Source organism: Micromys minutus (genome assembly GCF_963924665.1).
Source record: "Micromys minutus genome assembly, chromosome: 2".
In the NCBI taxonomy this organism is placed as follows: Eukaryota; Metazoa; Chordata; class Mammalia; order Rodentia; family Muridae; genus Micromys; species Micromys minutus.
This window is the reverse complement of record NC_137971.1, coordinates 19306750-19334724: the sequence shown is the minus strand read 5'-3', so window position 1 is coordinate 19334724 and position 27975 is coordinate 19306750. Positions and strand designations below refer to the sequence as shown.

The following is a 27975-nucleotide window of genomic DNA, read 5'->3' as shown; positions in this document are numbered from 1 at the left end:
ATGAACACCCACCCATCTTGTCTCCTAGCTCCAGGTTGCTGTCCTGAACACTGAGACAATGAAACGCAGCAATTTCTCCTAAACCAAGTAATTTTATCTTATTTACAAAGGAAACTGGCATGCAGTGTCTTCAAACAACTCAGCTGTTCATTTGTTCAGGATTGACAGGACACTGGAGATCATTAGACCTGCATCTCACCAAGGGCCCATCTGTCCTTTTAACTCATCACAGGACAAGTGTTTGGCACTAAAATGTCACAGAAAATGTAACACACACTCTCTGAATGAATATTTAAGGTTTTCTCTATACATAGGAGGTGATGACAATTATACTGTATCCTCCGTGTTAATGACCTCAGCCTGGACACCAGAACAAACCTAGATGCTAGTTGTTAATGTTTACCTTCATTAAATGTAGTAGACATTTGAGATTTCTGAAAACACCCAGGTCGGTCTCACTGAAACTTCCTCGCTTAAGAGAAAATGACTGAATCCCACCCCCAAGTTCTTGACAGTCAGAGGTCATGAAACCCAGGACGACAGTAATTAAAGAGTCCCACTGGCTCTTACCATGCAAGAGATGACTAGCTAGACAACGTGAGTGAGAAGGAGCGTGTTTCTAATTATCTGCCAAAATATCTGTTGTACCTGGAAGTGAGAAATCCTGTTTATTAGATAAAATGGATGCTCTTTCCTCTTTACTATGAACACTATTACAGAGTGGATGCCTTGCACCCAGACTGGGGCCAAGGCTCAGTCCCAGCTCAATGAGAAAAGATACCTTGGTTCATGAATGAAATCTGACCTGGGACAAGCAGGATGCCCCCGTACAGTGTGATCTAAGAATACAAGATATTCTGGTTCATGCTTAGGAGCCAGGGGCGATCCTATATAGTCAATGAGTGACCAAAGAGAAAATGCCAGTGCATTCAAAGAGCCTCAGACCTATGTCAACAGCTAGAAACAGCTGGCAAAATCCAAGACAAAAACAGTCGCTTTCTAAATAGCCAGGAGACATGAGAACCCACCCACAATGCTTTGCATTGGGCAAACATGTACTGAGAAGCATAAAAGATGAGAAACTGGTTATGGTCATGTGGCTGGACATACAACATTTAGCTGATAGAGAAGTCAATCCAAGGATGAGGCGAAAGTCCTTTTGTAAGAGCTACAGCGTCTGAAGGATGTACACACTGCAGCCTACCCTGGAGACTAAACCTCCACTCTTCGCTTCTCTTTCATCAAGATCTGTAGGAAGATCACAACCTCCTGCTGTAGCCTCCTTGCTCTCAGGGATGAGGACGTGTGGCTTTTGTGGTCAAAAGAAGCAAAGAACGTCACAGCGAGCATCTTAGGGTTGAAGACTTGGCTGCTTTTGAAAAACATAAATAAATATTTCCACAAAAGCCACAAAAGCCAGCTCACAACTTACATCTTGATTTTTCTCAAGAGTTTCTTAGATGACCAGTGTCAGATCTAAAAGAACCCCCGTGTGGCCTCTGGTTGGTCATTCGTTGAGAGGAACACAGACTGATCACAGGCTGTGAAGTAAAGCAGAGACTGCCCTCCCCAGCCCCTCCCCCACAGCTCCGAGATCTGTGGTCAGGCCCACCCAAGCAGAAAGGCCACCTGATGCCAAGTTGTGCTGGTGCCACCTCTATAGCTAGGGTGACAGCAAGTGATGGTCTTTTTCATTGAAAATAATAGCATCCCCCTTTGTCCCCATCACAGACAGAGCTGTCACATCTAGTGCACACTACACAAAGCAGGATATGTGATGTGTATCCAGAGCTGAGCTGGCTACTGGAGCACAAATAGGCCCAAATCATGGTTTAGCTCCCAGGAGCCTGTATAAAAAACAGTTATTTGCTTACTTTTATGAACACATGCCATATGTGTACAGAAGCCTGCAAAGGTCAGAGGGCATGGGATCCTCTGGAACTAGAGTCACAGGCAGTTATGAACTACCACGTAGATGACAGGAACTGAACCCAGGTCCTCTGCCGGAGCAGTTAACACTCTTACATGCTGAGCCATCTCTCCAACCCAGCTCCAAAGATTCTAGATGACAGTCCCTGTGCTCGCTACAGAATCTGCAATCCTTCTTTAGCACTGAACTGCATGTGTCTTCACTAGGTTCTCTGCGTGAGTATTAATAAATATATATTAACAAGAGGGCAGCAAGGTCAAGGAGCACACCTGAAGGGGCTTCTGATGCTTTCTTTAGATTGTGAGCAGCCCCAGGGCATTTCTTTTCTCAGCAAGTCAGGATGTAGGCTATTGGTGCAAATGTGATGGATGCCGACTGTAACCCCAAGGAGACAGTGATTTTAGCACGCTATTTGGAAGCAGCTTTGACTGAAAGCCTCCAGGGCATCTGTGCTCTAACTGAACTGTACCTCCTAAGATCTCCAAGTGCTCACACTCGGCTAGGCACAACGGAGAATCCCGTGGAATAACATGCTGGTCCTGCTCCTCCAGAATGCACAATGTATCTGGGGAACCTAACTGGAATGCAGGAAAAGTGTGATTGGGTGCTCCCTGAGGATACCCCTGGATGAGTTCCGTAGGAGTCCGGAAATAGAAAAACCACAGGTAGTAGACTCTAGGGAGGTGGCTAAGTTGAGGAGTGTTTGCCTCGCATGTTCGAGGCTCTGTGATCCAGGAATGACAAGTATTAGCAATGGTAATAACATGTATCAGAAGGGTTTAGGTTGTATGGTAAGGCAGAATAAAAGAAAATACACATTTCCACAGTGTGTGTGTGTGTGTGTGTGTGTGTGTGTGTGTGTGTGTGTGTGTATCCTGACAGTGGAATTACAGGTGGTTGTAAGCCATGCCATTCATGTGCTGGGTAGTGATTTCAGATCTCTGAAAGAGCAGGAAGTGCTCTTAGGTACTAAGCCATCTCTGCAGCCTCCTAGCAACATGGCACCATTTTTCAGTGCCTGTAAAAATATCCACAGTTTTTGTGCTAGTCATCTGACCACTCCTTAGCACAGCGTGGCTGCCTGACCAGGGCCAGTTGAATGGTCTCACACCCATCTCTTAAATATCAGAGCTAGTTTTTCACAGAGTTCAGCAGACCTGGTATGGAATAGGCTTCCTGCCTCTTCTGTTCAACATCTAGAATACAAACCAAAGTCAGCACAGTCCATAAAAATAAATCCTAGACGGGCCACTCTGTGAAGTGCACTATGGATGTGTGTCCAGGCCACATGGTAGAGAGCCAGTGTCCCAAATGTGTCTCTTCCTTTTGCCATCTTCTAACAGAGAACTCTAAAGCCCTTTTGTTGAGGGAGAGCTGGAGACTTCTCTGATTCTGCGTCCCTGGCCCAAAAGCTGATCCATGATAGATGCTCGATAAACAGCAAATTGAGGGACAAATCTGTCCACACAGGCTCATCTCCCAAAATCCATTTCCCAATTGGCAAAGTCTGCTCCATTGTGGCTTCAGATTGTGATATTGCCATAAGATCAGAGCCTCCAAGACTGAATGTCCTTCTGATTCAGAAATTGGCCCATCAGCAGAGCATCCCTCTCAGTGACACCGGTATACATCTTGCTTGCCCCGGTTCTTTCCCCCACTGAATCTATTTTTGGATCTGGTACTCACAGCCCTTGCTTTGCAATGCACAGCCACCTAGACAGACTAGTCACTGTCACGCCTTTCTTAATTTCTTAAAATTTGCATTACATTCAGTGTGTGTGTGTGTGTGTGTGTGTGTGTGTGTGTGTGTGTGTGTGTATACAACTTATAAGAGTAAATTCTCTCCTCTTACCATGTGGTCCCCAGGACTGAACTCAGGTTGTGAGGATTGGCAGCCACTGCCTTTCTGAATTGAACCATCTCTACAACTCCATCTTCCCTTCTAAACCACACCTTGAATCTACCCATTATCCTCTGCTTCATCCTAACCCTGCTTAATGCTAAAGCCCAGGCCTGAAGAGAGATATCTCGGTAAGCAATGATCGGAGATGAGTGACAGGTAATTTATCCACAGGGCTGTTTGGAGCCCACATTATCTGAAAGTGGGAGCGGATCAGGATAAGGGGTTTGTGGGAAGAAACCTTGCAGATCCAATAAATTACTTTCTGTGTGTTTATAGACCAGGAAGATCCTGCTAGTTAAGGAACATACAACCCACCATTTGACCCCAAACACCCCATGGCATTTCCACCACGCGTTGTACTGACAACATTGTGTGTCAGGGGCTTTTGCTCCTTCCGGCCGGCCCCTTTCCCACCCACACTGGAGATGAGGCCTCCTGTAAACACACTTTCCAAGATCTTCAAGGTACATCAACACTGATCAAAAAGGGGGTTGCTGATAAAAATCAAAGAGCTAGAAGAAGATGTCAGAGGAACTCAGCATCCGATGCTATCTCAATAAAGTGTTCATGAACCCATGGAAAGAACTGTAGTAGCTCACCAACAAATCTGATATGGGTTCCACTTGGTTTTTAAATGAATTTTTAATGGACAAGCAAGATTTTCTTCTTGTGATCAAACACAGTATATTATTCTAGAATATTAATCATTCTGGAAGGACTAGATCAAGTTAATAACAGATGTACACCTCTCATTTAAGTAGGATGTGTGACCATTTATCTCTTCCCTCAAGTTAATATTGAAAGACTCCAAAACATGAACCAGTCTGCTAGCTGACAGTTTCTCCAAATCCATCTTAGTCTGTATCTATTGCTTTTGTATGACACCTCAAAATTAATAATCATCACCATCAAAATATTCTCTACAAATGTTCTTCCTTCATCCTCACAGCATTCTGTCCTCAGCATCCCCTGTCTATAACCTCTAACTTGCCCTAGCAACCTGGTCCAACACACAGTGCATGCTCCTACACCAGCATCCCTCAGATGCTTGGAGAGAATTTCATCTTCTTGGGCTAGTCTCTGTGTAGACAGTGAAATGTGTGGGAAGGATCGAATTCAGGGTAGGAGGCCTGGCTTCTGCTCAGCCCACTGTCCCCAGGCAAGCCACTCAACAAGGTTGAGTTATTGATGGATTCCTACATTGCAGCCTAATTCTGTGACAAATAATCCAAGTTCTTTCCTGTTTTCAGGATCCCCCAGAGTGGCAGATGTCTTCTGCAATGCTTAACTCACAGACCCTGACCCAAGTAGTCCATAAACCCTGAGCCAAATTTTCTCTTTCTATTCTTCCTCGAAAACAAAAAGTGAAAGGTGGTACATTTAATCCCAGCACTCAGCAGGCAGAGGCAGATGGATTGCTGTGAGTTCAAAGCCAGCCTGGTCTACATAGTGAGTTCCTGGACAGCCAAGGCTACACAAAGAAACCTTGCCTTGAAAAACCAAAAGATGGAAGAGGAAGTGGAGGAGGAGAAGAGAAGAAGGAGATGGAAGAGGAGGAAGGAAGGAAGAAAAGAAGGAAGGAAGGGTCTCTTGTCACGTTGACAGTTGACGAGGCTGGCATGGAACTTGCTACGTGGCCCAGACTATTCTGAATCTCTCATCTCTCCTATCAGCACCAATACACTAGTATCATATGGCCCACGCCCAGTCTATTTCAGTTTTCAAACCAGAAAAGAATGAGCATCAACTCCTCTTGGTGCTGGAGCAGAAGAAGGAAGGCTGAAATGATCCTTGGGCCCTAATTTCTCCTCTCAAGGACAATCCACCCAAGACGGGTTGTGGACAAGAGCCACTGTGACATGCAGAGTTCAAGTCCTTGGTTGCAGATATCCCCACCCAGCTGCATCCCCATCCTTTCTTTAGTTTTGTTCATTTCTCTTCCGACCAAGTTAGAAGGTTCTCCTTACAATCCACGAGATACTGAGCAGGTAAGCAGACTGCACAGGGGCAAGTCCTGGCCTGGACACAGCTCCTTGGATCACTGCATCTAACTCTCTAGTTCTCACCTCCTGGCCATGGCCTCTCACTCTGGATAGATAACAGGAGTCTGTATACAATGTTGTAGAGGCTGTCACTTTTTAGCATTATGCCACTGTTCTGAAAACCAACCAGAGACTGCCTCTTCATACAGTACACCACCTTGCTGAGTAGCATTGAGTTTATGGTCATCTCAAACCTCCATATCTTTTTCATGTAGACCATGGAAGCCAGTCTTTCCTTTGCCATACCACAGTGGTGCAGTGGGTTTCTTCCGGGGTTTTTAGTGGAGTGTCAGAGGGAGTTTGAAACCTCAACTGTTCGACTGGGGACACTGTTTCAATGTGTTGAGACAGTTTCTACTCAACTCCACCACTGGCAACAGAATTTTCCAAATGGTCTCTCAAGAGGAACAGATTGCCCATGTGCTAGGATGCTCAGCCCCCCAGTTCTTTGCTCAGTGGAATGAAGTCTGGGGCTGAGCCATACACATGGCTCCCAACTCTAGCAACCTTGCTATCTCCTAAGTGTCTCTATGTCAAGGTCTGGCAGTCAGAATAATATTAGGAAACCACCTTTTTAAAACACTAAAATAACTTAGTACCAAAATCAACTCATTTTCAAAATTGGTCCCTCTTTAAATGATCTCTTATTTAACCTTGGCCTGGGTATCATTAAGATGTGCAAGTGAGAAATGGAAGAGAAGGAGAAGCAGAAGGAAGGATGTGGTACAATGAAGATATGCAGAACTGGAGGCTTGAGGGTGGGTGGGAAGGAACAGCCTAATGTGAATAGCTGGCGATATCATCTAAGGCCATGATGAGGTGCTGGCCCATGCTGCCACTGGGAGCCTTGTCTCTATCTGTGGACCTGCAGCGGCAGGGGTCTGTTACCGCCAAAGGCCAGGCAGACATCCCTGGTCAGGGCTGCCACCTGGGATCATGTCGCTGCCCGAGGGCTGTGCAGAACTAGCCCCACCCCTCGTCTGTGTACTGTGGGAGAGCTGGCCCAAAAGGTTTGGGAGCAGAAGAGCTGGCCCAGTCCCTTGGCAGCTGCATCACTGGGTAAGCTAGCTGGGACAGTACAGGAAAGCTTATCCTATGATGTGGGTGTGGGTAGCTGTCAGACTGGCCAGCTTAGCCACCTCCCAGGCCCAGACCCAGGGCTATGAATTGGCCCACCCCAACATGCACCCCTTCTATTAGAAATAAAGGGGCAGAATCTCTATGACCCAGAGCAACAATGGGAGATCAGGGATTTTTTTTTCTTTCATGGGGGAGGTTACCAGATGGGAGGTGAGTGGGATTGCAGGGCATGATGTGAAATCACAAAGGATCAATAGAAAAGTTAAATATAAGCGAAAGTAAATATAGAAAGTTTTAAAAATTAACATTCATTTTTTTATTTGGGGAGTGGTATATGGCACACATCCCGAGTCATGCATGCAGAGGTCAGAGGTCAACCTACAGGAGTCAGTTCTCTGTTTCTACCAGGTGGGTTCCAGGGGGTAAAACACAGGATGTCAGGCTTGGTGGCAAGCATCTTTACCCACTGCGAAATCCCCATAGCCCTGGTTGGTTAATTTTGATGCATATTTTCAAGAATCGAATAACAGTTTTGATGCTTGGTCTCCGCCAGACTTTAGATTTTTCTACAACAAACCATAAATGCAATGCAACTCGACTTTACAATAAAGGCAACGCGACTTGAATTTACAGAGAAAAAGAGAAATTCTACCTGTTGCAAAAAACCAATGTGGAGCTGTATAAAGTTGATGAAAGTGATGTCTGAAAATGGCTAGAGCTAGCCAGGAACAGTGGCGCATGCCTGTCATCCCAGCCCTAGGCAGATGGAAGACCAGAGCTGAGTTACTCTTTCCTGTGTCATGAGTTTGAGAGGTTCTGCCCTCTGACTGTTCCTATAACAGGCTTTCAAAACTCTAAAGTTAGTTCTCATTGTTCCAATAAGACATTTTTCACAACAAAGTAATAACTGCAGTAAGTTGTCACCTGACACAATTCGAAACTCCCCACTCATTGCATTCAGTCATACATTCAACACTGCATTGTGGGGGGCGGGGGGGGGCCTGCTCTGCGGCAAGAACCATTTTACTTCCTGGAGTTAGTGAACAAAGGCCTGGCTCTCCCAAAATCTACTTAATAGCGCAGATATTAAAAGTCAAACTTTATGAATGAATGGATGGATGGACAGACAGATGGGTGGATGAGTAGATGGTTGGGTGGTTGGGTGGATGGATGTATAGATGGGTGGATGTCTAGGGGGCCAAATGTGTAGATGAACAGGTAGGTAAATGGGTGTATGGCCAGGTAGTGGGATGGGTAGATATATGTAGATAACAGTTCCAGCATTTTTCTTGGACCCTAATTAATTTTCTCCTTTGTTCTCATTAATTTTCAACTTGATCTTTGTTCCATCCTTCCAAACAGCACACATGTGGGTGAACTACAATGTGATTTTCAAATTGTGGGGACATGTCAGCACACACATCAGCAGCACAGCTTCTTAGTTAAAACAGTGAGCGAGCAATGCGACTCTAACTTTTAACACCATCATAATCACCACTCTGAGAAAATGATTACCCTGGGAGCTGTGATTAACTTTGGTCATCATAAGTGACCTTGAGTGAACCGTCTGCTGTAAGTATAAGCCAGGCCTGCTTCCCCCCTCCCCTCCAGAATAAATGCTCAGGAGACACATCCTTCCCTAAAAAGATGGTGTCAGGAACTACATAAAAAGGGTTCCCAGGAATTTCAGGCCCTCTTTAGGAGTCAAAGGGAGACCCCCAGCTTCTCTTTGATAACTTCCCAACCTCCCGGCTGTTGGTTAGTGTGACTGCGAATTGCCCTTCTCATAGTATGACGCATGAACTCCATACAGACAGGATTTGAATCTCACTCTTTGCCCAAGCTCCTTTAGAGTCGCACACAAGGCCTCACCCATGACAGGCTCTCTATAACGTTCAATGACTTTCTACTGGACAGAAACATAAACCATCTACTCCTCAATCTCGGAGGAAGGGCATTTAACCCCTCTGCATCCTATTTTTCTCATTTTTAAACTAAGGGGCTGGGTCATGTGACCCCCCCAAAGTTTTCTTTTCTGCTGTTCATAGTTTGTGTTTCCACCTTGCATGTACCATGTCTAAGTTTCCCCACCAGAAACTCTAAAGTTTGGTGGCTTCCAGAGTATGGGCAAGTCTAGTTACCCAAACAACCTTAGCCACAGGGAACAGTGGAGCAAAGCAACATTTAGGATTTGTATAACGCACAGTTCATAAAATTCCAAATGACTTCAAAACAAAAATAAACCCTTAAGCTGCCAGTTTCAGTATTGCATGTTAAAAAAAAGCCCTCAAATCAAGGCTTTGACAAATGCTACTTAGAAGAACATGAAAGGGACATCTGACCCATCTGACTTGTATCAGAACAAGCAACAAGTTGGTGAGTTTAGGAAAAATAGATGCCATATCCTAGACCAGAAATGTTCCCCATATTTTACACATTCAAAACAAAACAAAAAAAAGCAAAAGCAAAAACAAAAGCAAGACAGATCGACAGCAGGTATGGCATATGCGTTTAATCCCAGCACTTGGGAGGCAGAGACAAGCAGAGCTCAAGGCCAGCCTGGTCTCCAGAGAGATAACCAGGCTACACAGAGAAGCCCTGTCTTACAAAACAAACAAGCAAACAAAAAACAGATAACCGACTTTGCAAGCATCCTTGGTTTTGGTGCATGTCCTGTTTAACTATAGGTACAGTCTCTGCTATTAGGTTGTACATGTAAGTGGAAAGTTATTTTAGTCTAATTTAAAGTAGAGCATTTTCATTTCATCATTGGCCTCCTTCTCTATTTCCTGTGTTATCAGATGTTCGAGAAAGAGCCCACAGGCTGCTTGTGAAACTAGCACCTTGTTGGACCGAAGAAGCAGGCTCTCCCACATTATTTTATGTAAGCCTAGTATGGTCATAACTGTGGGAAGGTGATGGGAAAAATCACACACATTCAGATGACACGAATTCCAACCTTTCCAAAAAAGACTAAGTCAATTCTAGAAGCTTCTTCCAAGTTACAGATATCTTCACTTTCATGATCCCTTATTTGGGGGGGGGGGGAGAGAGAATTTAATCTCTGCTCCTGGTGAATCTATATGCATCCAAGTGGGCCTCAGACTGTTTTCCTAGTTCTTTTGTGGGATAAGTAGGCCTACATACTTACGTGTAGGCATAGAGTGAAATGGATGTGCTCCAAAGAATGTTTTGCTTTGGATGAGCTGTTATAAAACACCCAGATAAACCATCCCATAGCAACAGTCCACAGTGCAAAGGACACCTGTTTGGGGCCCCTCAGAATGCTCATGGGGGATATCTCCCTCTCCAGCTGAGATACTCAAAACGAAACCTGGTACACACGAATGGCCCCAGACAGGATTTACTAACCCATCCGGTCAGCCATCTTTTCGCCTCTTGTCAGGTACTGACATTATAAAGCATCATCTCTGGATGTACAACGGCTAATTTTTATTAACCATGAAAAGGTAAAACCAGAAGGTCTCCAACTGTCTTTCTTCCTCAACACAGAAGAAGCAATTTTTATCAAGTACTGACTTTATTCATTTTTCTGTAGCTCGTAAACAAGCCGCCTTTTGTTCAAGTCTACATTTAACAAACCGGCCAACAGTTCTCTGCCCAAAAGTCCATATGACAAGTGGCTTCAGTGATTTCTCTTAACAGGAAGATCAAGAGTCAGTCGCAATATTAAACCATCCTGTTTGGGGGGGCCTCTCAGACGTACTCTTGGTCATATGAATGAGTACTGGAAACTGAATAGACAAGCTATGAAAACCTGCATTTCCTCTGGACCCATTATCTTCCTAAGAGCCCACGTATATAAATCTCCCTGTGGACCATAGCAAAAACAAATAAACAAAAATCAGGTAAGATGTTGGATGCACATGTCCTATCATTCCACGAGATAAAGGCGTGATGCTAGTCTAAGACTGAAGTCAGCTAATGGCCATAGACTGTAAGAGACTTAAGTCTCTTCAGGCATTGCTTAAGTCCTATTGTCAAGGTTAACTTCCTAACTGGAATAAATATAGAATAAATACACTGCCTGTACTGCATTTAGAGAATTCTCACTCTGAGACACAACACAGGGAAAGTTTAAAATCCTATGGCACCAAAATCATTGGACTTCGTAACTATAGGCACCTGAGGAGTCAACTGTCAATTCACATCTCTATACTGTTCCCACCCAGCGTGTTAAAGAGGGCAGACCCAGAAGAGTCAAATGGCATGCATGCTACAGCTAGTGTCCCTCTACGAGATGCACACTCATTCTCTTACCAGTCCCCACAGAGACACTGGTAACCTACGAGGTCACCAATACGGATGTGACAAGAGTGGAATTCTATCTGAGTCTCCGAGAGCAGCAGTTCCCTCTTCACCGGCATGGGGCCACACCTGGTAAGTGACAGAGCGACTTCGCAGCAGTGGCGTAAACCAATGCTCCGTCACTTTCCCTTACCAGAAGGTCTGTCTGGGGTGGGGGGAAGGTCAGAGGGGTTTCACAGGGACTTCAATTTTCAGTTCAACCTGCTTGAAGTAGAGGATTAATATATATATATTCCTCGTTCAACCTGCTTGAAGTAGAGGATTAATACATACATATATATATATATATATATATATATATGTATATATATATATATATATATATATATATTCCTCTACATTCAGAAAATCCTCAGGATCCTCTTCCTTTTAGTCAGTTTGCCAGACCTTCCATATCGGCATGACGGAAGCTGTCTGGGTCTCTGTGTGCTCTGTGGCATCCACTGTACTGACACATCAGTAACTTGGGCCAGGACCTGACCCCAGGAAGTTTCCTGGAGGATAATTGAGCATTCCAGACTGACTCAGTCATCACAGGGGCTATCAGAAGCTGATTATTTTGAAGACAGGAACTCTATTGTTCAGCACAGATAATTTGTCTTAACACACCTTGACCGTCTAGATCTTGGGAACACAGCTAAGCAGGTGACAAATATGAAAGTCTGAGCTCTCAGGGTAAGAGTGCATCCAGCTATTCCAAAGGACTCATGTTCGGCCCCAGCACCCAGTTCTGGCTGCTCACAACCACTTCCAACTTCAGGGGATCCAGTGCCCTCTTCTGGGCCCCCTTAGACACAGCACTCATATGCACATACACAGACACACAAATAGACACATAATTTAAATTTGTTTTTAAATATAGAAAGTTTCAAAAGAAGAAGAAGAGTGGAAAAGAACACACACAAAATAAGAGACCAGTAAGAAAAGGAGAGAGAATGACACGTCATGCCAGCGCCTGGCAGGGGCTCATCAGAAACTCCCCAGTGACTGTCTGCCTTGAGGAATACATGAAGGAGCTATGATAGATGTGTTTTTAAAGCATATGGCATGTAGCTCATTTCCCCCAGCAGCTTTTATACTTAATGTCTATTAAAATAAAAATAGATCGAGCTAAATACATTGGAAATTAACTCCTGCCTATCTCTTTACTGCAATTTTTTTTCCAGCTGCAATGACTAGAAAATTTCACATTTTCCAAGTAGCATGCACTGTGTATACCTAGCATGCTAGAACGTAGGCACAGGACAGCAGCTCTAACCCACCCCCAATATGGAACCTTGAGAATGACAGGAGCCTAGCTAGCACCATTGGAGGAAAGGTTGGCTCTGCCATCTGGATAAAGAAGTCACCAAACATCAGACTACAGATTAAGACTCTCTGGTCCTGGTCCTTTCTCAGTGAAAAAGCTGAGACCTTGAACAAGGCACAGAGCTTTCGGGGCCTTGTTTCTGTCATCTTGAAGGTGGAGAGAACAGGCAATGCCTTGTAGGGAAACCACGAGAATGAAGCGATATCTAGGAACGGTCTTCTCGGGAGTAGAAGGTTGTGGATCCCTCCTGAGCTCTAACGATAATGACCCCAGGGGAAACTAGATGTGGGGGAAAAACATACTAAAACAAATCAGAAATAAATGGAGAAAATGCCAAAGTCTAATCCAAGCACTTAGGAGGCAGAGGCAGGCAGATCTCTGTGCATTAGAGGCAAGCCTGATCTACAGAGTGAATTCCGGACCAACCAGCGCTATACCGAGAAACCTTGTCTCAAAAATAAACAAAAAGCCAAAATCCCTGTCTGATGACACCATTCCAACCTATTTTAATTTACAGACAGGTAGAAGCTGGAACCTTCCCCCAGAGAGCTTCAGTACTTCATACTATCTTCCCAAAGCACCACGGAGGCTCGCCAGTGGCTCTCAACCAAAGAATGTGCACACTTCTCCTAGAGGACACAGATCGTCCAAGCAAATGGAGAAGTGAAGTCCATTGGTCGGGTAGCTGATGGAGCAGTGGGGGAAGGGGGGGAGAGAAGCTTCAAGCTCACCACCCCCTCTGCCTGTTGGAGCTCATGGTTTTGTGGGGGAGTCTGGAATTCCAGGGGACTTGAAGATTTGGGTGGGAAAAGTCCATTGCGCTGGTCTCTCATTGGGAACTGGTCTCTATTAACTGTTCTGGGTGCATTTAGCAATAACCTTGCAGTTAGGAGAGAGTAACTGTGCCCTTCCTTTTACAGGACGGTCGGGGGGCTGGCAGGGGGAAATCTTAATGACATTTGGACAGGTTGTAGCTTTTCCGTGATGCCAGAAAGATTTCACCATGCCTTCTAGGTGCCTCCTTCCCCAAAGCATAGATCATTTCAAAGGGGAAAGTTTAAAGAAAGTACCCCGAGGAGCGGGGTTTGTGAGGACATGCCACGGAGCTGGTTACAAAACCATGACACAGAAAGAGCAAGATTGGAAGTCCACAGTCACCCAGGACAGTGGGGGAAAATCTGACCAGTCCAACAGATATCAAGCCAGCTCCTTCCCCTTGGTCTCTACAAGGGACCCCAAGAGTCATCTATAACTCACCGTCCACGAGGCCACCACACAGAGCGAGCACAGCAACTTCCCCTTTGCTGCAAGGGTCTGGCTTCTCTGAGTGCCTGTTACAGTCAACCTCCGAACCCCTGGGACTACTGTCCTGTGACTTCCCGGAACAGCACTCAGGTTGTTGCTTCCTCTGACAAGAACAATCAAATGATGGAACACCAGGCCCAAAACAGAGCCCAGACCCGGTAGCCAACCTGCTGCTAAGACTTTTTAAAATTCATACTTCCAGGGCTAACCCCAGACACTGTGTGTGGTTCAGTGGCCCAGGGGAGGAGGCCTGTATACAAAGCACCGGGGCATTATCAAGGCCCTGCCTGGCCTGGGAATCTGTGGTCTGGAGAGTTCAAGGAGACCTCGGTTTCCTTGACCCCTTTCTCCTGTAAACTTTTGCTTTATTTCTAGTCCAAGCAGGAAAGAGGAAGGTGGGGAAAGAAGACAGGAAAATGCAAGGCAAAGCGGGAAGTAAAGCTAAAGCACATCTGCCCAGCCACACCTGTGAAAATACATAAAGTGTCCAACGAATTTTACCGAGTAACTGTCAAAAAAAAAAAAAAAAAAAAAAAACAATCACCCAGGCTAGGGATGGTTCGGTGGGTAGATCACCGGGTGGGTAGATCACTGGCTGCGCACGTCTGAGGACCCGAGTTAGGATGCAAGCACCCATTCTACAATGCTATGGGAGGGAGGTAGAGACAAGAGGCAGAACTTACTGGCTGTCAGTTTAGCTCCAGGTTCAGTAAGATATGCTGTTGTAAGTGAATAAGGCAAAAAGCAATAAATCAGGACACCCAATGACCTCCTTTGACCTCTATGAACAAATGCAGGGGAACAAGCACCTGCACGCACACACACACACACACACACACACTTATTACTAACTTTTCAACATATTGAATTAACCAGAGCACAAAGGGAAACCTTTAAAAACAACCAAAGCCACAGAGAGTGTAGGCTCTGCCCTGGGTCTGTGGGAACGCTGGAGGTAAAAGGAAGAGAAGAAATCAACCGAGATTCACAACACCAGGCATGATGCATGAGACAATTCTCATCACTTATTGATAAAAAGAGGGAAACTGTAAAGAAACCACAGAGGTTTTTTTTTTTTTTTTTTTTTTTTTTTTTATGTGCTGTAATAAGCACGTTATGTGGGGGGAAACATTTACTTTCATTTGAGAAAATGCATAAAGGGATATCACTTGGCCATAAAACAGTAAGAACTCCTGTCATTGGTGGCACAAATAAACCCAGAAGATGTTATGATGTCATGAGCCAGATACAGAGCGGTGACACTGTGTGTGTTCCCTTACACATGGGTCTAAAGAATTAGTAGCATGTGGTAGCCAGAGATGGGAGGGGATGGAGGTTGGGGGTGGCACTCTATCCAAAGGTTCAAACTGCAGTCCTGAAATGAGTAAATTCTGGAACTCTCTTATGCAATACAGAAGTTAGAGTTAATAATACCAAAGTGTTTACTTGGAGCTTGCAAAGAGCTCTCAACACACACACACACACACACACACACACACACACACACGGGGGAGGGGGAGAGAGAGAGAGGGAGGGAGAGAGAGAGAGAGAAAGAGAGAGAGAGAAAGAGAGAGAGAGAGAGAGAGAAGAGGGGAGGGGAGAGGAGGGGGAGGAAGACAGAAAGGAAATACGTTAACTAATTTGACTAATTTTACACTATATATGTATTACAAATTCTTATTTTTGCACTTAGAGTACACTTAATTTTATTGGTCAAATACACCTCAACAAAACTGGAACAGTAAAAATCAATGGAATGGAAACCAGATATAAACATTTCCCTCTCAAAGTTTCCCTTGGAAACCAAAGGGGAAATACTCTATAATTTTGGGTAACATGAGACTCCTGAAACACAGGAGGTTTGGTGAGGCAGGGGAAGCAGAGAGAGGATAATGCAGACAAAGAAGGTAGGCAAGGGCTGGGTTCTCAAATGGTACAATCCTAGCTTTGCAAGCCTAAGAACCTGAGTTCAAATCCCAGCATCTACCTAAAAGCTAGACATGGTAGAGCTTGCCAGTAGTCTTAGTGCTGAAGTGGGGTACAGTCGGTCTAGCCAGTCTGTAAGTTCCAGGCTCAGTGGGAAAGCCTATCTTAAAAATCAAGGTGGAGAGTAATAGAGAAAGACCTGGAGGTCAATCTCCAGCCTCTGCACACCTAAAGACACAGACATGCAGGGGAAAAAAATGGATAAATTCAAAAGCAGATAAGCTCACTCACTACTTCAGTGCTAAACAAAAGCTTTAGTGCCTCAGCTTGTGGGCATGCGTGCATATGCACAAATGTGCAAGCACACAGGAGAAATGAGTTCACCATCAGCCAGCAAGGTCCTTCCCACACAGTCTCACAGGATCTATTTTTGTATTCCAGTGAGATTTGCAGCAAAGAATAGAACTTCAATAAAAGAGGAAATGACTGCTGGGCTGTACCTTGGGTTTTCTCACTTCCCTATCTGAAAATAATCACCCAACAAATCCAAAAATTAATCCAGAACAACGGTGCCGCCTCCAGTGCACTGCCACGCACGGCTGGGAACCGAACTGGATCGGTTGAGAAGTTTGGGTGACTTGCCGCCTCCTTAGCCAATGTACAATGATATATTACAGCCCGAGGAGCCGGAGGAGACCCCCTGTGCTGTCTGGTCCAACCCCACTACTTGACAAATGAAGACCTTGGAAGAGCAATTCCAACAAACACATTGCAGACTCTAATTAAAACACTTCCTCGGTGATAAGGACCCAATATAGTTTCTTGTGAGAGAGAAATAACTACCAATTATTAAGTGGAGAAAGGATAGGGGTTAATGTGGCAGGAGGACCCTCCTGTCTCAAAGTCAGGACCATTTATATCTAGGAAAGCAAAAGGTTAAAATCTTCTACCTTGTAAGAACTCTAGGGTTCCACACCGAAGACGAATAGTTTAACCATCAACACTGCTCTATTTCTACACCTAGACCAGTGGGCATCCAGGAGCTGCCCTGGATTCCAGAGAAGTATTGCTTTGAGAAAAGGCTCATGCACATCGGAGCTGCCACTAGTGGCCTGATGGTGATGGATGTGATGCCCCACTGGCGGCAATTGGGGAGCTTGTTAGAAGTACAACCTCTTGGGCTGAAGAGACGGCTCCGTGGTTAAGAGCACTGACTATTCTTCCAGAGGTCCCAAGTTCAATTCCCGGCAACCACATGGTGGCTTACAACCTTCTGTGATGGGATGCTCTCTTTTGGTATGTCTGAAGACAACTACAGTGTACTCACATATATATAAAATAAATAAATCTTTTTTTAAAAAAAAGAAAAAACTTAAAAAAAAAAAGAAAAGAAATACAGACTCTTGAGTTCCACCAGCTTTCAGGCAGCATACATTGCTGATAAGGCTCCCCGGGTCTTTTTTGCACGTTAAACCTTGAGAAGCTTTTATTCAAATTTAAGTCTAACTGATAACATGGGACCACCAGCAATCTTTCCATCTCCCAGCATTTCTTTAATTCGGTATGTCCCTGGACCCACTGACTCTCAGCTGCAGATTACCCACTAAGCAGGCAGCTTATTTTAATTGCTTATTAAAATAATCTCTTTCTAATGACAGAGTATTTGTTCTTGGAACAGAAACACTACTGTGAAATTAATTGATCCTTCTGAAACACCGGAAGGTAAAGGCTCACAGCATCCTGTGCCAGAGTCTGAAGCAAAACAAAATACCAGAGAAGATCAATATGTGCAGATGTCTAGTCACTGAATGCATGCAAACACTATTGCGAGGATCCCTTTTACTTTTTAAGATGATGTGTGCACATGTGTATCGGCATACATGTACATGCATGTAGGTATAGGTGTCCCAGGAGGCATAAGATCCCCCTGGAGCTGAGGTTACTGGTAGTTGCCACCTGAAGTGAATGCTCACAGGATCTTTGTAAGCACAGTACAAGTCTTAACCCTCTAGCACCCCACATCTTGAGACTTAAACCATAGGCCCCCATTTATGATAGACAAGCACTTTTCCATTGAGCTTCTTCTTAATCCTTTAATATTTTTTAAAAAATCACCACTTTGGAGAATAATTATGAATATATACTGTGTAAGTGACAGTGCTTTCTGGGAGCTCTGCAATGGACATCTGCAATGAATAACTAGTATGTTGGGGTCCTTTGTAAGCTTGCATGTCTCACAGCTCCCAAAAGGCAATGAAAGATGATCGTGCACACTTGAACGCTGTGCTTTTTCTATTACACCAAAGTCAAGATGAGCAAAGTCTAAAACATTGCTAACCCAGGTCCGGCGCATTTCAGGAGAGTCATCTGTTGTATTTACACCAGTTATTTGTATTACAAAGTGAGCAAGGCTCTGCTCTGCTGAGACCTGGTCCTGTTCGCTGATTACATATCATATCTTATATGACCCAGAAAGAAGAAAACCTCAACCAAAGAATTACCTCCATCAGACTGACCTGTAGGTATGTCTTTGGGCCATTTTCTTGACTCATGATAATCTGTGGGCAGGTGGTCCTGTATTGTATAAGAAAGCAAGCTGAGCAAGCCATGGGTAGCAAGCCTGTGAGCAGCATCCCTCCATTGTTTTCAGGCCTGCCTGAAGTCCCTGGCTTAGCTTCCCTGGGTGATAAGACTAAAGCACATAAGCTGAAATAAATCCTTTGGTCTGAATCTTTTATCACAGCAACAGAAAGCAAACCAGAACACAGAATTATTGCTCTTGCTTCAGTACTGGGGACTGAAGCTCCAGCCTTGCACATACTAGGAAAGAGGACGTTTTCCAGAGCTCTGCTGCATCCCCAGCCCTCCCAACTTCCTCCCACCCCATCCTAAGACAGGGCCTCACTCAGTTACCCATTCCTGGCCTTGAAATCACTATGTAGCCCAGGCCAACCTTGAACTTTTGGTCTTCCTGCCACTGCTGCTCAGACAGCTGGGATTTCAAGCATGTACCACCAGGCCCAGCTTCAAGTTGGTAAATTCTGGGTTTGGATCATGAAGTGGGAGAGGGTGAGCTTCATAAAGGCACAGGTTGCACCTGGGACCACGGAAGCACAGTGGAGTGGAACTGGGAATTGTCCAGGTTTCTTGGCTGGTGCCAGGTCTATGAGATCTCAAATGATAAGAAGACAGAAGGTAGACTCATGACCTGCCTACAGCACACACAGGGGTTAAAAGGAAAGGCCAAAGAAGAAAAACTGTGACCTGCGTCCATCCAAGTGCCTGCCTTCTGCTTCTGTTAATCAAACGGTGTCATAGTTTCTGGGCCCTGCCAGAATGACTGGAATGTTACCAATCGAAGGACAGAAGCTGGCCTAGCCAGATAAAGAGAGGGCCATTTCTCCATAAACACCACCTCAGCCCAACTATCAATGTCACTGCAAAGAAAAAGCAGAAGCAAGGTACAAGCAGGAGCCCTGGCTGATAAACTCCTCACACCTACAGCCACCAAAGACTGTTGTCCATCGGGGAACCTGGATTCCATGTCTTCCAAAGCATAGAAAATTCTAGAAAGAAGCTTTAACCTATCCCATCTTAGAAATCTGTTTGCTCTAAACCAAGAAATATACCTAAGTCTGGAGATTGAATCCAGGGTCTTGCACATGCTAGGAAGTACTTTATCACTGAGCTACATCCCCAGTGGACACCAGATCTTCTCAGAGAACTTTCTCTATTTTATAGCATGATGAACAATGTTCAAATATATATATATATATATTCTCCTGGATCTAGGATGTGGTTCTGTAATTCCTCTTGAGCTCGCCTCTCTGCCTTGTTAGAACCCTTACCTTCAGAAATGGCTTTCCTCACCGCCGCCAGGTATGTCTCTGGCTCATCATCACAGGTCAGTTCCTGCCAGTGTGCCCAGTCGGGAAAGAAGGCCTGGAAGTCCTCATCACCTGGCTGGACCCCACACAGCAGCCGCACCACACGCTGCGGCGGGTGGCAGGCACGCTGCAGCATTGGCAGCAGTCCTGGCTGGGCGAAGCATCCCACCAGCCCCGCAGACAGCAGCACCAGCACGCATCGTGCATCTCTGAAGACCCACAGGTCCTGGGCAGAGAAAGAGGCATCCGGGACCAGCCGGTATGTCTGCATCTTCTGGCTACGGACCTGCCGGCAGGACACGAAAAGATCCTGTAGGTACTGGCACCATTCCTCGGCATCTGGGCTGTAGAAGATGAGGATGTCGCATCCCCGGCCCCACCCTGCAAGAAGGGCACAGGAAAAAAAGCTCGTTAATGCTTGCACCTTATAGGAGGCTCTCTAAAACCCGGAAGATACACCATCCAACGGGACCTGGCACCCACGGTTTCCCAGATCTACCTGTAGCATTTGTCCAGCCCTTTGACCTGCTTACAGCTCATCAATGTGCCAGACATACCACACTCTTCACACTCTTCATCCAAACACATCCGACAGTTCTAGACCACAGGAGCTATGGAATCACCCACACGCTGCCCCCATAACTGCTCTGCTCCAGCAGAACAGCAAGCACTGATATAAAACCGTTGCTATTCAAGTCTTCCTCCACATGCATTGCTGTTAAATTCACTTCATCCTCACAGCACCCTTGGACCATGGGTACCGTTACTAGCCCATTGGAAAGAGGGTGCACCAATGTAGCACACTGAGTAACTTAGCCAGGGCTCACAGTGGTCACCAAGTAGCTGAACTGTCTGATGTGACCCTGAAACATAGTTCTATTTCAAACGCAGTCGTCAGAAGAAGGGGAGGGATCAGACTGGGGGTTAGAAGGCCGGCTCTGCCAACTCGATTCACAGCTCTAGGAAAACCACTGAAATCTTCTGTGCCTCAGTTTATTCATCCAGCAGTAGAAACAGAACGGCCATTTTTATGTGTATTTCAGGTCAGGTGCTCTTCCCAGAGCTTGAAATATAAAAACAGTCCTCAAGAGTTGGAAGGTGGTGTCCTGATCCTCACACTAACAATGTGTCGTGTAAGTGGAAACAGGATGAGTCAATGTTCTGAGTTAACCATACAGATGCCAGAAACAAACAGGGCAGGGGTGGGGTCCCCTGGCCCATTATACCTCTCATCTGCAGAGGAAAGGAACACTCTGAGAAGATGGGGGGCTCGTTCAAGTTCTCACTCAGAAAGTTAACAGCACAACGCAGAGTACTAACCACCCTTTACACACCAAGAAAACCTCAACTACTTCCATGTTACGTTTTGTTTTACATGTACTTTATGCTCATTGTAACTAGTAAGCTTTCAATGCATGCTATCAAACCTTTAAAAAAAATCAAGTACTGACAAAAAATACATTTATATAGTTTGATGCAAAAATGCTTTTCAAATCTGTACATGTATCTCTGTTTTTTTTTAATAAAGTTGTTTAATTTTAAAAAGAAAGTTAACAGCAGAGTCAGGATTAACACTCAGGGTGGCTCCCAGCTCAACCCTTTGCCCTAGCCCCCTACACTCCCTTCTAACAGGAAATATGCCGAAAATATTATAAAAGAATAGAGTCACATTTTTCAGTGATCAAATAAGGTAGGCTCCCGACATTACTGTGACCGTAGTCCCAGGCCTTCACCTCACCATTGTTTTGGCATCTTATTCTGGAAAGGAAAGGAGCACAAAGTGTCCATGCATCCAACGAAGAAGCAGGGCGTCCATCTTCCCCCTTAGCATAGGAACTGGATGATTTGTGAAACAGAAATCTAAGTTGTAGGCTTACAACTGAATGTCAGCACTGGAGCAGTTGAGACGTCTCAGCATCTCAGTCAAGGTGCTTTTTGAACACCTTGGCCACCTGAGTACAATCCCCAGAAGGTGGAGGGACAGAACCAATGCCACCAAGTTGTCTTCTGTCCTCCATATGCACACCATGGTACACATGTATTCAAAGCATGTATGTACAAGCAATAAACATAAATGAGTAAATGTCATCTCTGGGCCATATGTCACTGAGTGGTTCCAGGTAAGGTCAAAGGCAGGATTAGAGTAAGACCCTAAGCTCTGAGCTCTGGAAAGACTGTAAGGGAATCTCCACCTCCCAAGTGTCAGGATTTAGAGGTATGTGCCACCATGCCAAGCCAATGGTAATGTTTCAGAAAGAGTAACAAGTGGGCAAAGAAGTAAGGAGAAGAGGAGGACGTCTTAAATGTAAGAAGCATCATTAAGAACATGAGATTAGGGGCTGGAGTGATGGCTCTGTGGCTAAGAACATTTATTGCTTCTACAGAAGATGCAGGTTCAAATGCCAGCACCCAGATGCCAGCACCCAGGTCAGGTGGCTCACAATTCCCTGTAACTACAGCTTAAGATGATCCATTGTCTTCTTCTGGCCCCTGACACTGGCGCAGAAATGCGCACATACACACATGAAAAAATAATTTCTAAAGAAATTTTAATTTATTTGTAAAAATAGGTTGTTTTTTTTTTTTTTTAAGTTAGGAGGAGGAGAAAGTGGCACCAAGGCTAGTAACCGTAGCACTGGACAGCTTGGCAGGTGGAGGCAGAAGAAGAAGAGAAGGAAAAGGAGGAAGAAGAGGAGGAAGAGGAAGAGAAGGAGGAGGAAGAGGCAAGGCTAGTAATCCTAGCACCAGACAGCCTGGCGGGTGGAGGCGGGAGGACAAGTTGAAGAAGAAGCCAGCCAGTTGGCCTACTTAGCAGGTTAAGGCATTTGTACCAAGCCTGATGACCTGAGTTCAGTGTCTAAAAGCTCACATTGTAAAAGAAGAGAATCACCTCCCACAAACTGTCCTCACATCTCCATCATCTAAGCTCAAAGTCAGCTTTGGAAGCTTCTTACAGAGGTCAATAGTGGCCTGAGATGCATGAGCCCCTCACAAAAATGGTGACATTTCATGGGTCCTTTGAGATGCCACCTTAGAAGAACAACCACCCTGAAGACTGTTCATGAGTGGCTACTCCAGCCTTAGGAGAAAGAGTCTTCACCTAGCGTTGGCATCACTGAGGGAATCAATACACACGAGCCTAGAGACCCCTCCATAGCTTTGGCTTCTCCATAACATTTGCTATTCCCTAAATTCTGAGTTACCAGGAATAGTTATGCTGTAATTAATCTTTTCTTCCTGGGCACTGACCTGCCATTTTACTTGTGCTCTTGGGAGTACATATTCTCAGCATCCTCACCCAACAGACAGTACTTAAACTCATCCATCATGAGCTGCTGCCAAGAGAGAACCACACGGACTACCCCAGGTGCTGACCACATGGACCCCCACTGACTGACTGAAACCCCCCCATGCTGAATTTCTAAGGTGCACTCTATTTTAAAGGTCAAAAAATGCAAAATGTAATTTGGAAAATATAACTAAAACACATCTAGTGTCACTGGTTTGAAATACTATTTTCTAATTTTAAGAAACAGAGAGACAGAGACAGAGAGAGACAGAGAGCGAGAGAGAAAATCAGTGATTCTTAGAAAAATGGTTGGTTCTCCCAGTGATTCTAGTAAAACGTATTTCACACAGCAAGAAGCATACAATGAACCCAAAACATCTTGTATGTCCATAAATATGGACGCTCTCAAGAAAAAAAATAACATAGTGAAGAAATGAGAGCTGAAGAACCTCCCACAGCCCAAGCAGGAGCATTGTGGGAAAGAAAACAGACAAGACAAGAAGACAGCGCAAGCCAGAGTGTGTAATAAATCCTGTGGAGCCATACATGGTAACCAACCTGGGTAAAGAAACTGAAGAGAGGCTGGCTAAGGAAGCTCAGTGCAATAGCGCAGGGTCCTTACTTCAGTCTCCAGCACTAAAAACTAGTAAGACGACAGTCATTTACAACTGGGGTGAAACACAGGTATCATATGCACACAAATCCCAAGAGGGCCACACCCCGAAGGAAGCACCTAGAGATTTCTTTTCAAAGAGCCCAATATGGAAAGACAGAGAAAGTCACTTCACTGTGCACAAATTCAGCAAATATTGCTTCCGCTCCATAACCAAGATAATCGCCAACAACCAGGAATAGTGTTAATAGTCTATCCTCTTAAAACTAAGAATGGTGGGGGCTGGAGAGATGGCTCAGCGATTCCGAGCACTGACTGTTCTTGCAGAGGTCCTGAGTTCAATTCCCAGCAACCACATGGAGGCTCACGACCATGTGTAATGGGATCTGATGCCCTCTTCTGGTGTGTGTGAGGACAGTGCAGGGAAGACACTGACACACATAAAATCATCTTTAAAAAAATTGTCAACATGATCAAAATCTAGGAAAACAGGATAAAATCCCATCTGAGAGGCAATGAAGGAGGCCTCCCTAGTAAAGCAGTGTGGTGCCTTGAATGGGAACCTGGGACACTATGTACAAACCAAAGGACTTGAATGAAGAACAGAACTGAAAAGGGCTAGCCTGAGCTATATAATGACATCCTATCTTAAAAGGCAACCCCCACTCCAAATAATAATTATCAACTCACTAATTTCAGTAAATGTATTTTCTTAATGTAAGTTGCTAATAAGAAGGAAGGTTTGGGATATGTAGGACCTCTATGAGCAGTTCTCAACCTTCCCAATGCTGTGGCCCTTTAATACAGTCCCTCAAGCTGCCACTCCCCCACTAACCATTATTTTCATTGCTACTTCATAACTGTAATTCTGCTACTGTTACAAATCATAATGTAAATATCTGTGTTTTCCAATGGTCGGGTGACCCCTGTGAAAGGGTCATTTGACCCCCAAAGTGGTCATATCCCACACAGGTTAAGAATTGTTGCTCTAATGGTTTTCGCCATTCTCCTGAAAAATCTAAATCTGTTCTGAAATAAGCTCATTGAAAACACGATTAAATATAGAAAACAGCCATTTAAAGTAGCTGATAGCTGGGTTCAAAGTTTGAACCCAACCCCCATTGAGCAAGAGTATTTGGAAGGAAGTAGTTAGTGCTTCAGTCAACAGTATCATGACCTCTTTGTCTCTGTGTGTGTAATGTTATGTGTGTGGTGTATGTGTTTGTGTGTGTGTGTTTGTGTGTGTAGTGTATGTGTGGGGGGTATGTGCAGTATGTGTGGTGTATGTGTTTATGTGTGTGGTGTATGTGTATGGGGTATCTGTGGTATGTGTGGTGTATGTTTTGTGTGTGTGTGTGGTATGTAGGGTGTGTGTATGATGTATGTGTTTGTTTGTGTGTGTTTGTATGTGTGGTGTATGTGTGTGTGGTATGTGTGGTGTGTGTGTTTGTGTGTGTGTGGTGTGTAGGGTGTGTGTGTGTGTGTATGTATGTATGTATGTGTGTGTGGTGTGTAGGGTGTGTGTGTTTGTGTGTGTGTGTGTGTGTGTGTGTGTGTGTTGTGACTTCTACCAATATCATAAATGAAGGAATACCTGCTCTCAATGTAAATGATGTCAACTAAATTTACCATCAGGAAGACTTCAGGGCCACTGAAACCAAAAACTGGGAAGCTGTAAAAAAAAAAGTCCAAAGTGGAAGTTCAAGTTCCTCCTTGGCCTGCGGTGGGGCTATCTGCTTTGTCAGCAGCCCTCCCTGCTGGAGAATGCCTTTTCTTCTGCAGTAATTCCCTCCTTTAGCCCAGAAGTCATTGCTCCCCATTCAACATCACTCCTCCCTTTCTCCTATTCAGTACGAGAAACAATGCACAAGCCAGCAATGAGCCCATAAACCCTGTCAGGGTTGAGAAGGGGACTTGGTTCTTGTGGAGCTCAAAGAACAGGTTTTGCTACAGGAGAGGGGAATGGATTGAGGACAGGAAGGGACTGGCTGACCACAGAGAGGCGTCCCAGTTGGGAGCGGGAAACTAAAAGAGAGGTGGCAGTGAATGATTCAGAAGCCATCTACAAAAAGAACAGAGAAGAATGACCTTGACACCCTGTCCATTTGAAGTAGAGCCAATGTTTGAACCTGTGTGCCATCTTGTTTGCTTGTTTGTTGTATGTGTATGTGCATGCTGTGTGTGTTCGTGAAGCCACACCACATATGTAGAGGTCCAGGAACAACCTAAAGGATTTAGTTCTTCTCTCTACTATGTGGGTCCCTGAGATCAAACTCAAGTCATCAAGCTTGGTGACAAGCACCCTTACTAGCTAGGCCATGTTGCTCGCCCTATGATGTTATAAGACCAGGAATAATGGGGGGAGGGGTGCTTAGAGGCGAGCCTAGAAAGAGGGCACTGGACAGGGTCTGAGAGCCTTCCTCAGGTTCTTGGGGACCAAGGCCTAGAAGGGGGAGTCTAGCCTTCACCAGCTGCAGACTTGGTGCCTTAGGGGAAGTCCCAGGTGCCTTCTTCTCTCTCTCTCTCTCTCTCTCTCTCTCTCTCTCTCTCTCTCTCTCTCTCTCTCTCTCTCTCTCGTAAATAAAAGAAACCATTCAAGCACACGCTGGTTGTATCTCATCTCACTACTCAAAGTGCTTGCTCTCAAGGCCAAGGAGTCAAGATTCTCCACAATTTCAACAAGCAAACACGTCAGGGAATGGAAGAGAAAGGCTGACGCTCACCCTCTAAGGGCAGGAAATTTAAGAAAATCAGGGGATTAGGTTACAGTTGAGTGGACCTTGAACACATCATGAGAAGGAAGTCAGTCACTAAAACCACAGACTACATAATCCCATTCATGCGCAAGCCCAGGGCAGGGCAATCTAGAGGTAATACTGGAGAGGAGGCGAGAAGAGGAAAGACCTCTCTTTGAGTTGAAAATAACATTTTCTCAGGTTCACATATTGGTGAGGACTCTAAAAACCGCTCACAGCACCCTTTCAGGCACGTGCAGTCAGAGCCCATGAGCTGAATGTGTCCCAGGATAGCTATGAATGTGACCTGCAAATGGTGTCATGTCATAGTATCAAAAGCTGGACACACAGCATGACAAGTAAATACATTATAACATCATTTTAAAATAAAGGCTCCACACAGGACAGAGGCCTGGATGGCTCTCCATGGCTTTCCCCTACTATGACCTGCCCTCAGGACTACTTATAACTATAGACAAGTACCCAGGGAGCCCAGAGGGAGCCAGTCTCATATCACTTAGCATGGTGTTTCACCACAGAGGGCACTGACCATGAAAGGTTTGGATAGCTTTATGCACTACCCCAGCTTTGGCTGCTGGGTTAGAGTCTTCATCTGAACCTGGGTCCACCCTTCAAGCCTATCCTCTTCAGCTATTCCCCTTGGAGCTGGCCTTCTAGACACTGGGCAGGGAAAGCAGGTTGCTCCCCTGCTTGTTTTTCTCTAGTGCACAGCAGCCTAGAGCCTGTTCCATCCAGGAAAGGAGACAGGAGCTTAGCCAGCTTATGTTCTCCTCTCCCCAAACCCTCCATCCACCCAGCCACCATAGCTGCTCCCTGTATGTCAAACACATAGTATAGACCCTTGCCTGGGCCATTCTCCTCCCCCTGCCTCTAACTCCCCCTGTCTGCTTTCTCTCGACACCTACCATGACATCTATTATTATTATTATTATTATTATTATTATTATTATTATTATTATTATTATTATTAAATGAGCTGTTGTCTCCTGTCCTCACAGCTACACGGCCTTTATCCTCTTATTTCCTGGACGCTACTGACCGCTTACTGCAGGCCTGGAAACAGCAAGCCTTTATAAACGTCTGACCAGTGAACGGCCTCTAAGGAACCCTTACCCACAGCACAGCTTTATCTAACCCATAGAGCTTGGCTAGAGAGCCACAGGCCATTGACAAACCCCCTCCCACCCCTTTCAATAACAATAAGCCTGTACCATCAAAGCCTTTTCTACCCCTGTTCCAAAGTACCACATCCTAAGGCTAGACTTTAGCAGATTTGGAGAGCAGGATTGTAGCATTTGTTCCCACACTTGCCAAGCACTGACTTTGCACAGTCCCCTACAGGATCTTTCTCAAGAGATGTTATCATCCGGTTTTCATTCTCTCTCTAAAGCATCAGACTGGGGTAAACACAAGGAAGCCAAACTGAAAACACGGCAGGCAACTATCTCTTCCCATCTAGCAATTCCCCGTTTACTTACTGTTTTCTTTCACACCACCAAAACTCTGTGGTAAACAGAGACCAGGTGGACCTGGTTATCACCAGGAACCTAATATGCCTAATATTCACTGAGGTTGTATGGGCAGGGTTCATTAACTGTCTCTCAAC

At 45.1% G+C, this 27975-nt stretch overlaps 1 protein-coding gene across 1 annotated transcript in view; it reads right to left on the bottom strand.

The window, feature by feature from the left end:
• Nucleotides 1-27975, bottom strand: part of PIK3AP1 (phosphoinositide-3-kinase adaptor protein 1) — a 107227-nt gene that overhangs the window by 78430 nt on the left and 822 nt on the right. The window contains exon 2 of the mRNA XM_080911751.1: nt 19673-20092. Within this exon, the coding sequence (XP_080767877.1) occupies nt 19673-20092 (420 nt within the window). The remainder of the gene's footprint in view (nt 1-19672; nt 20093-27975) is intronic.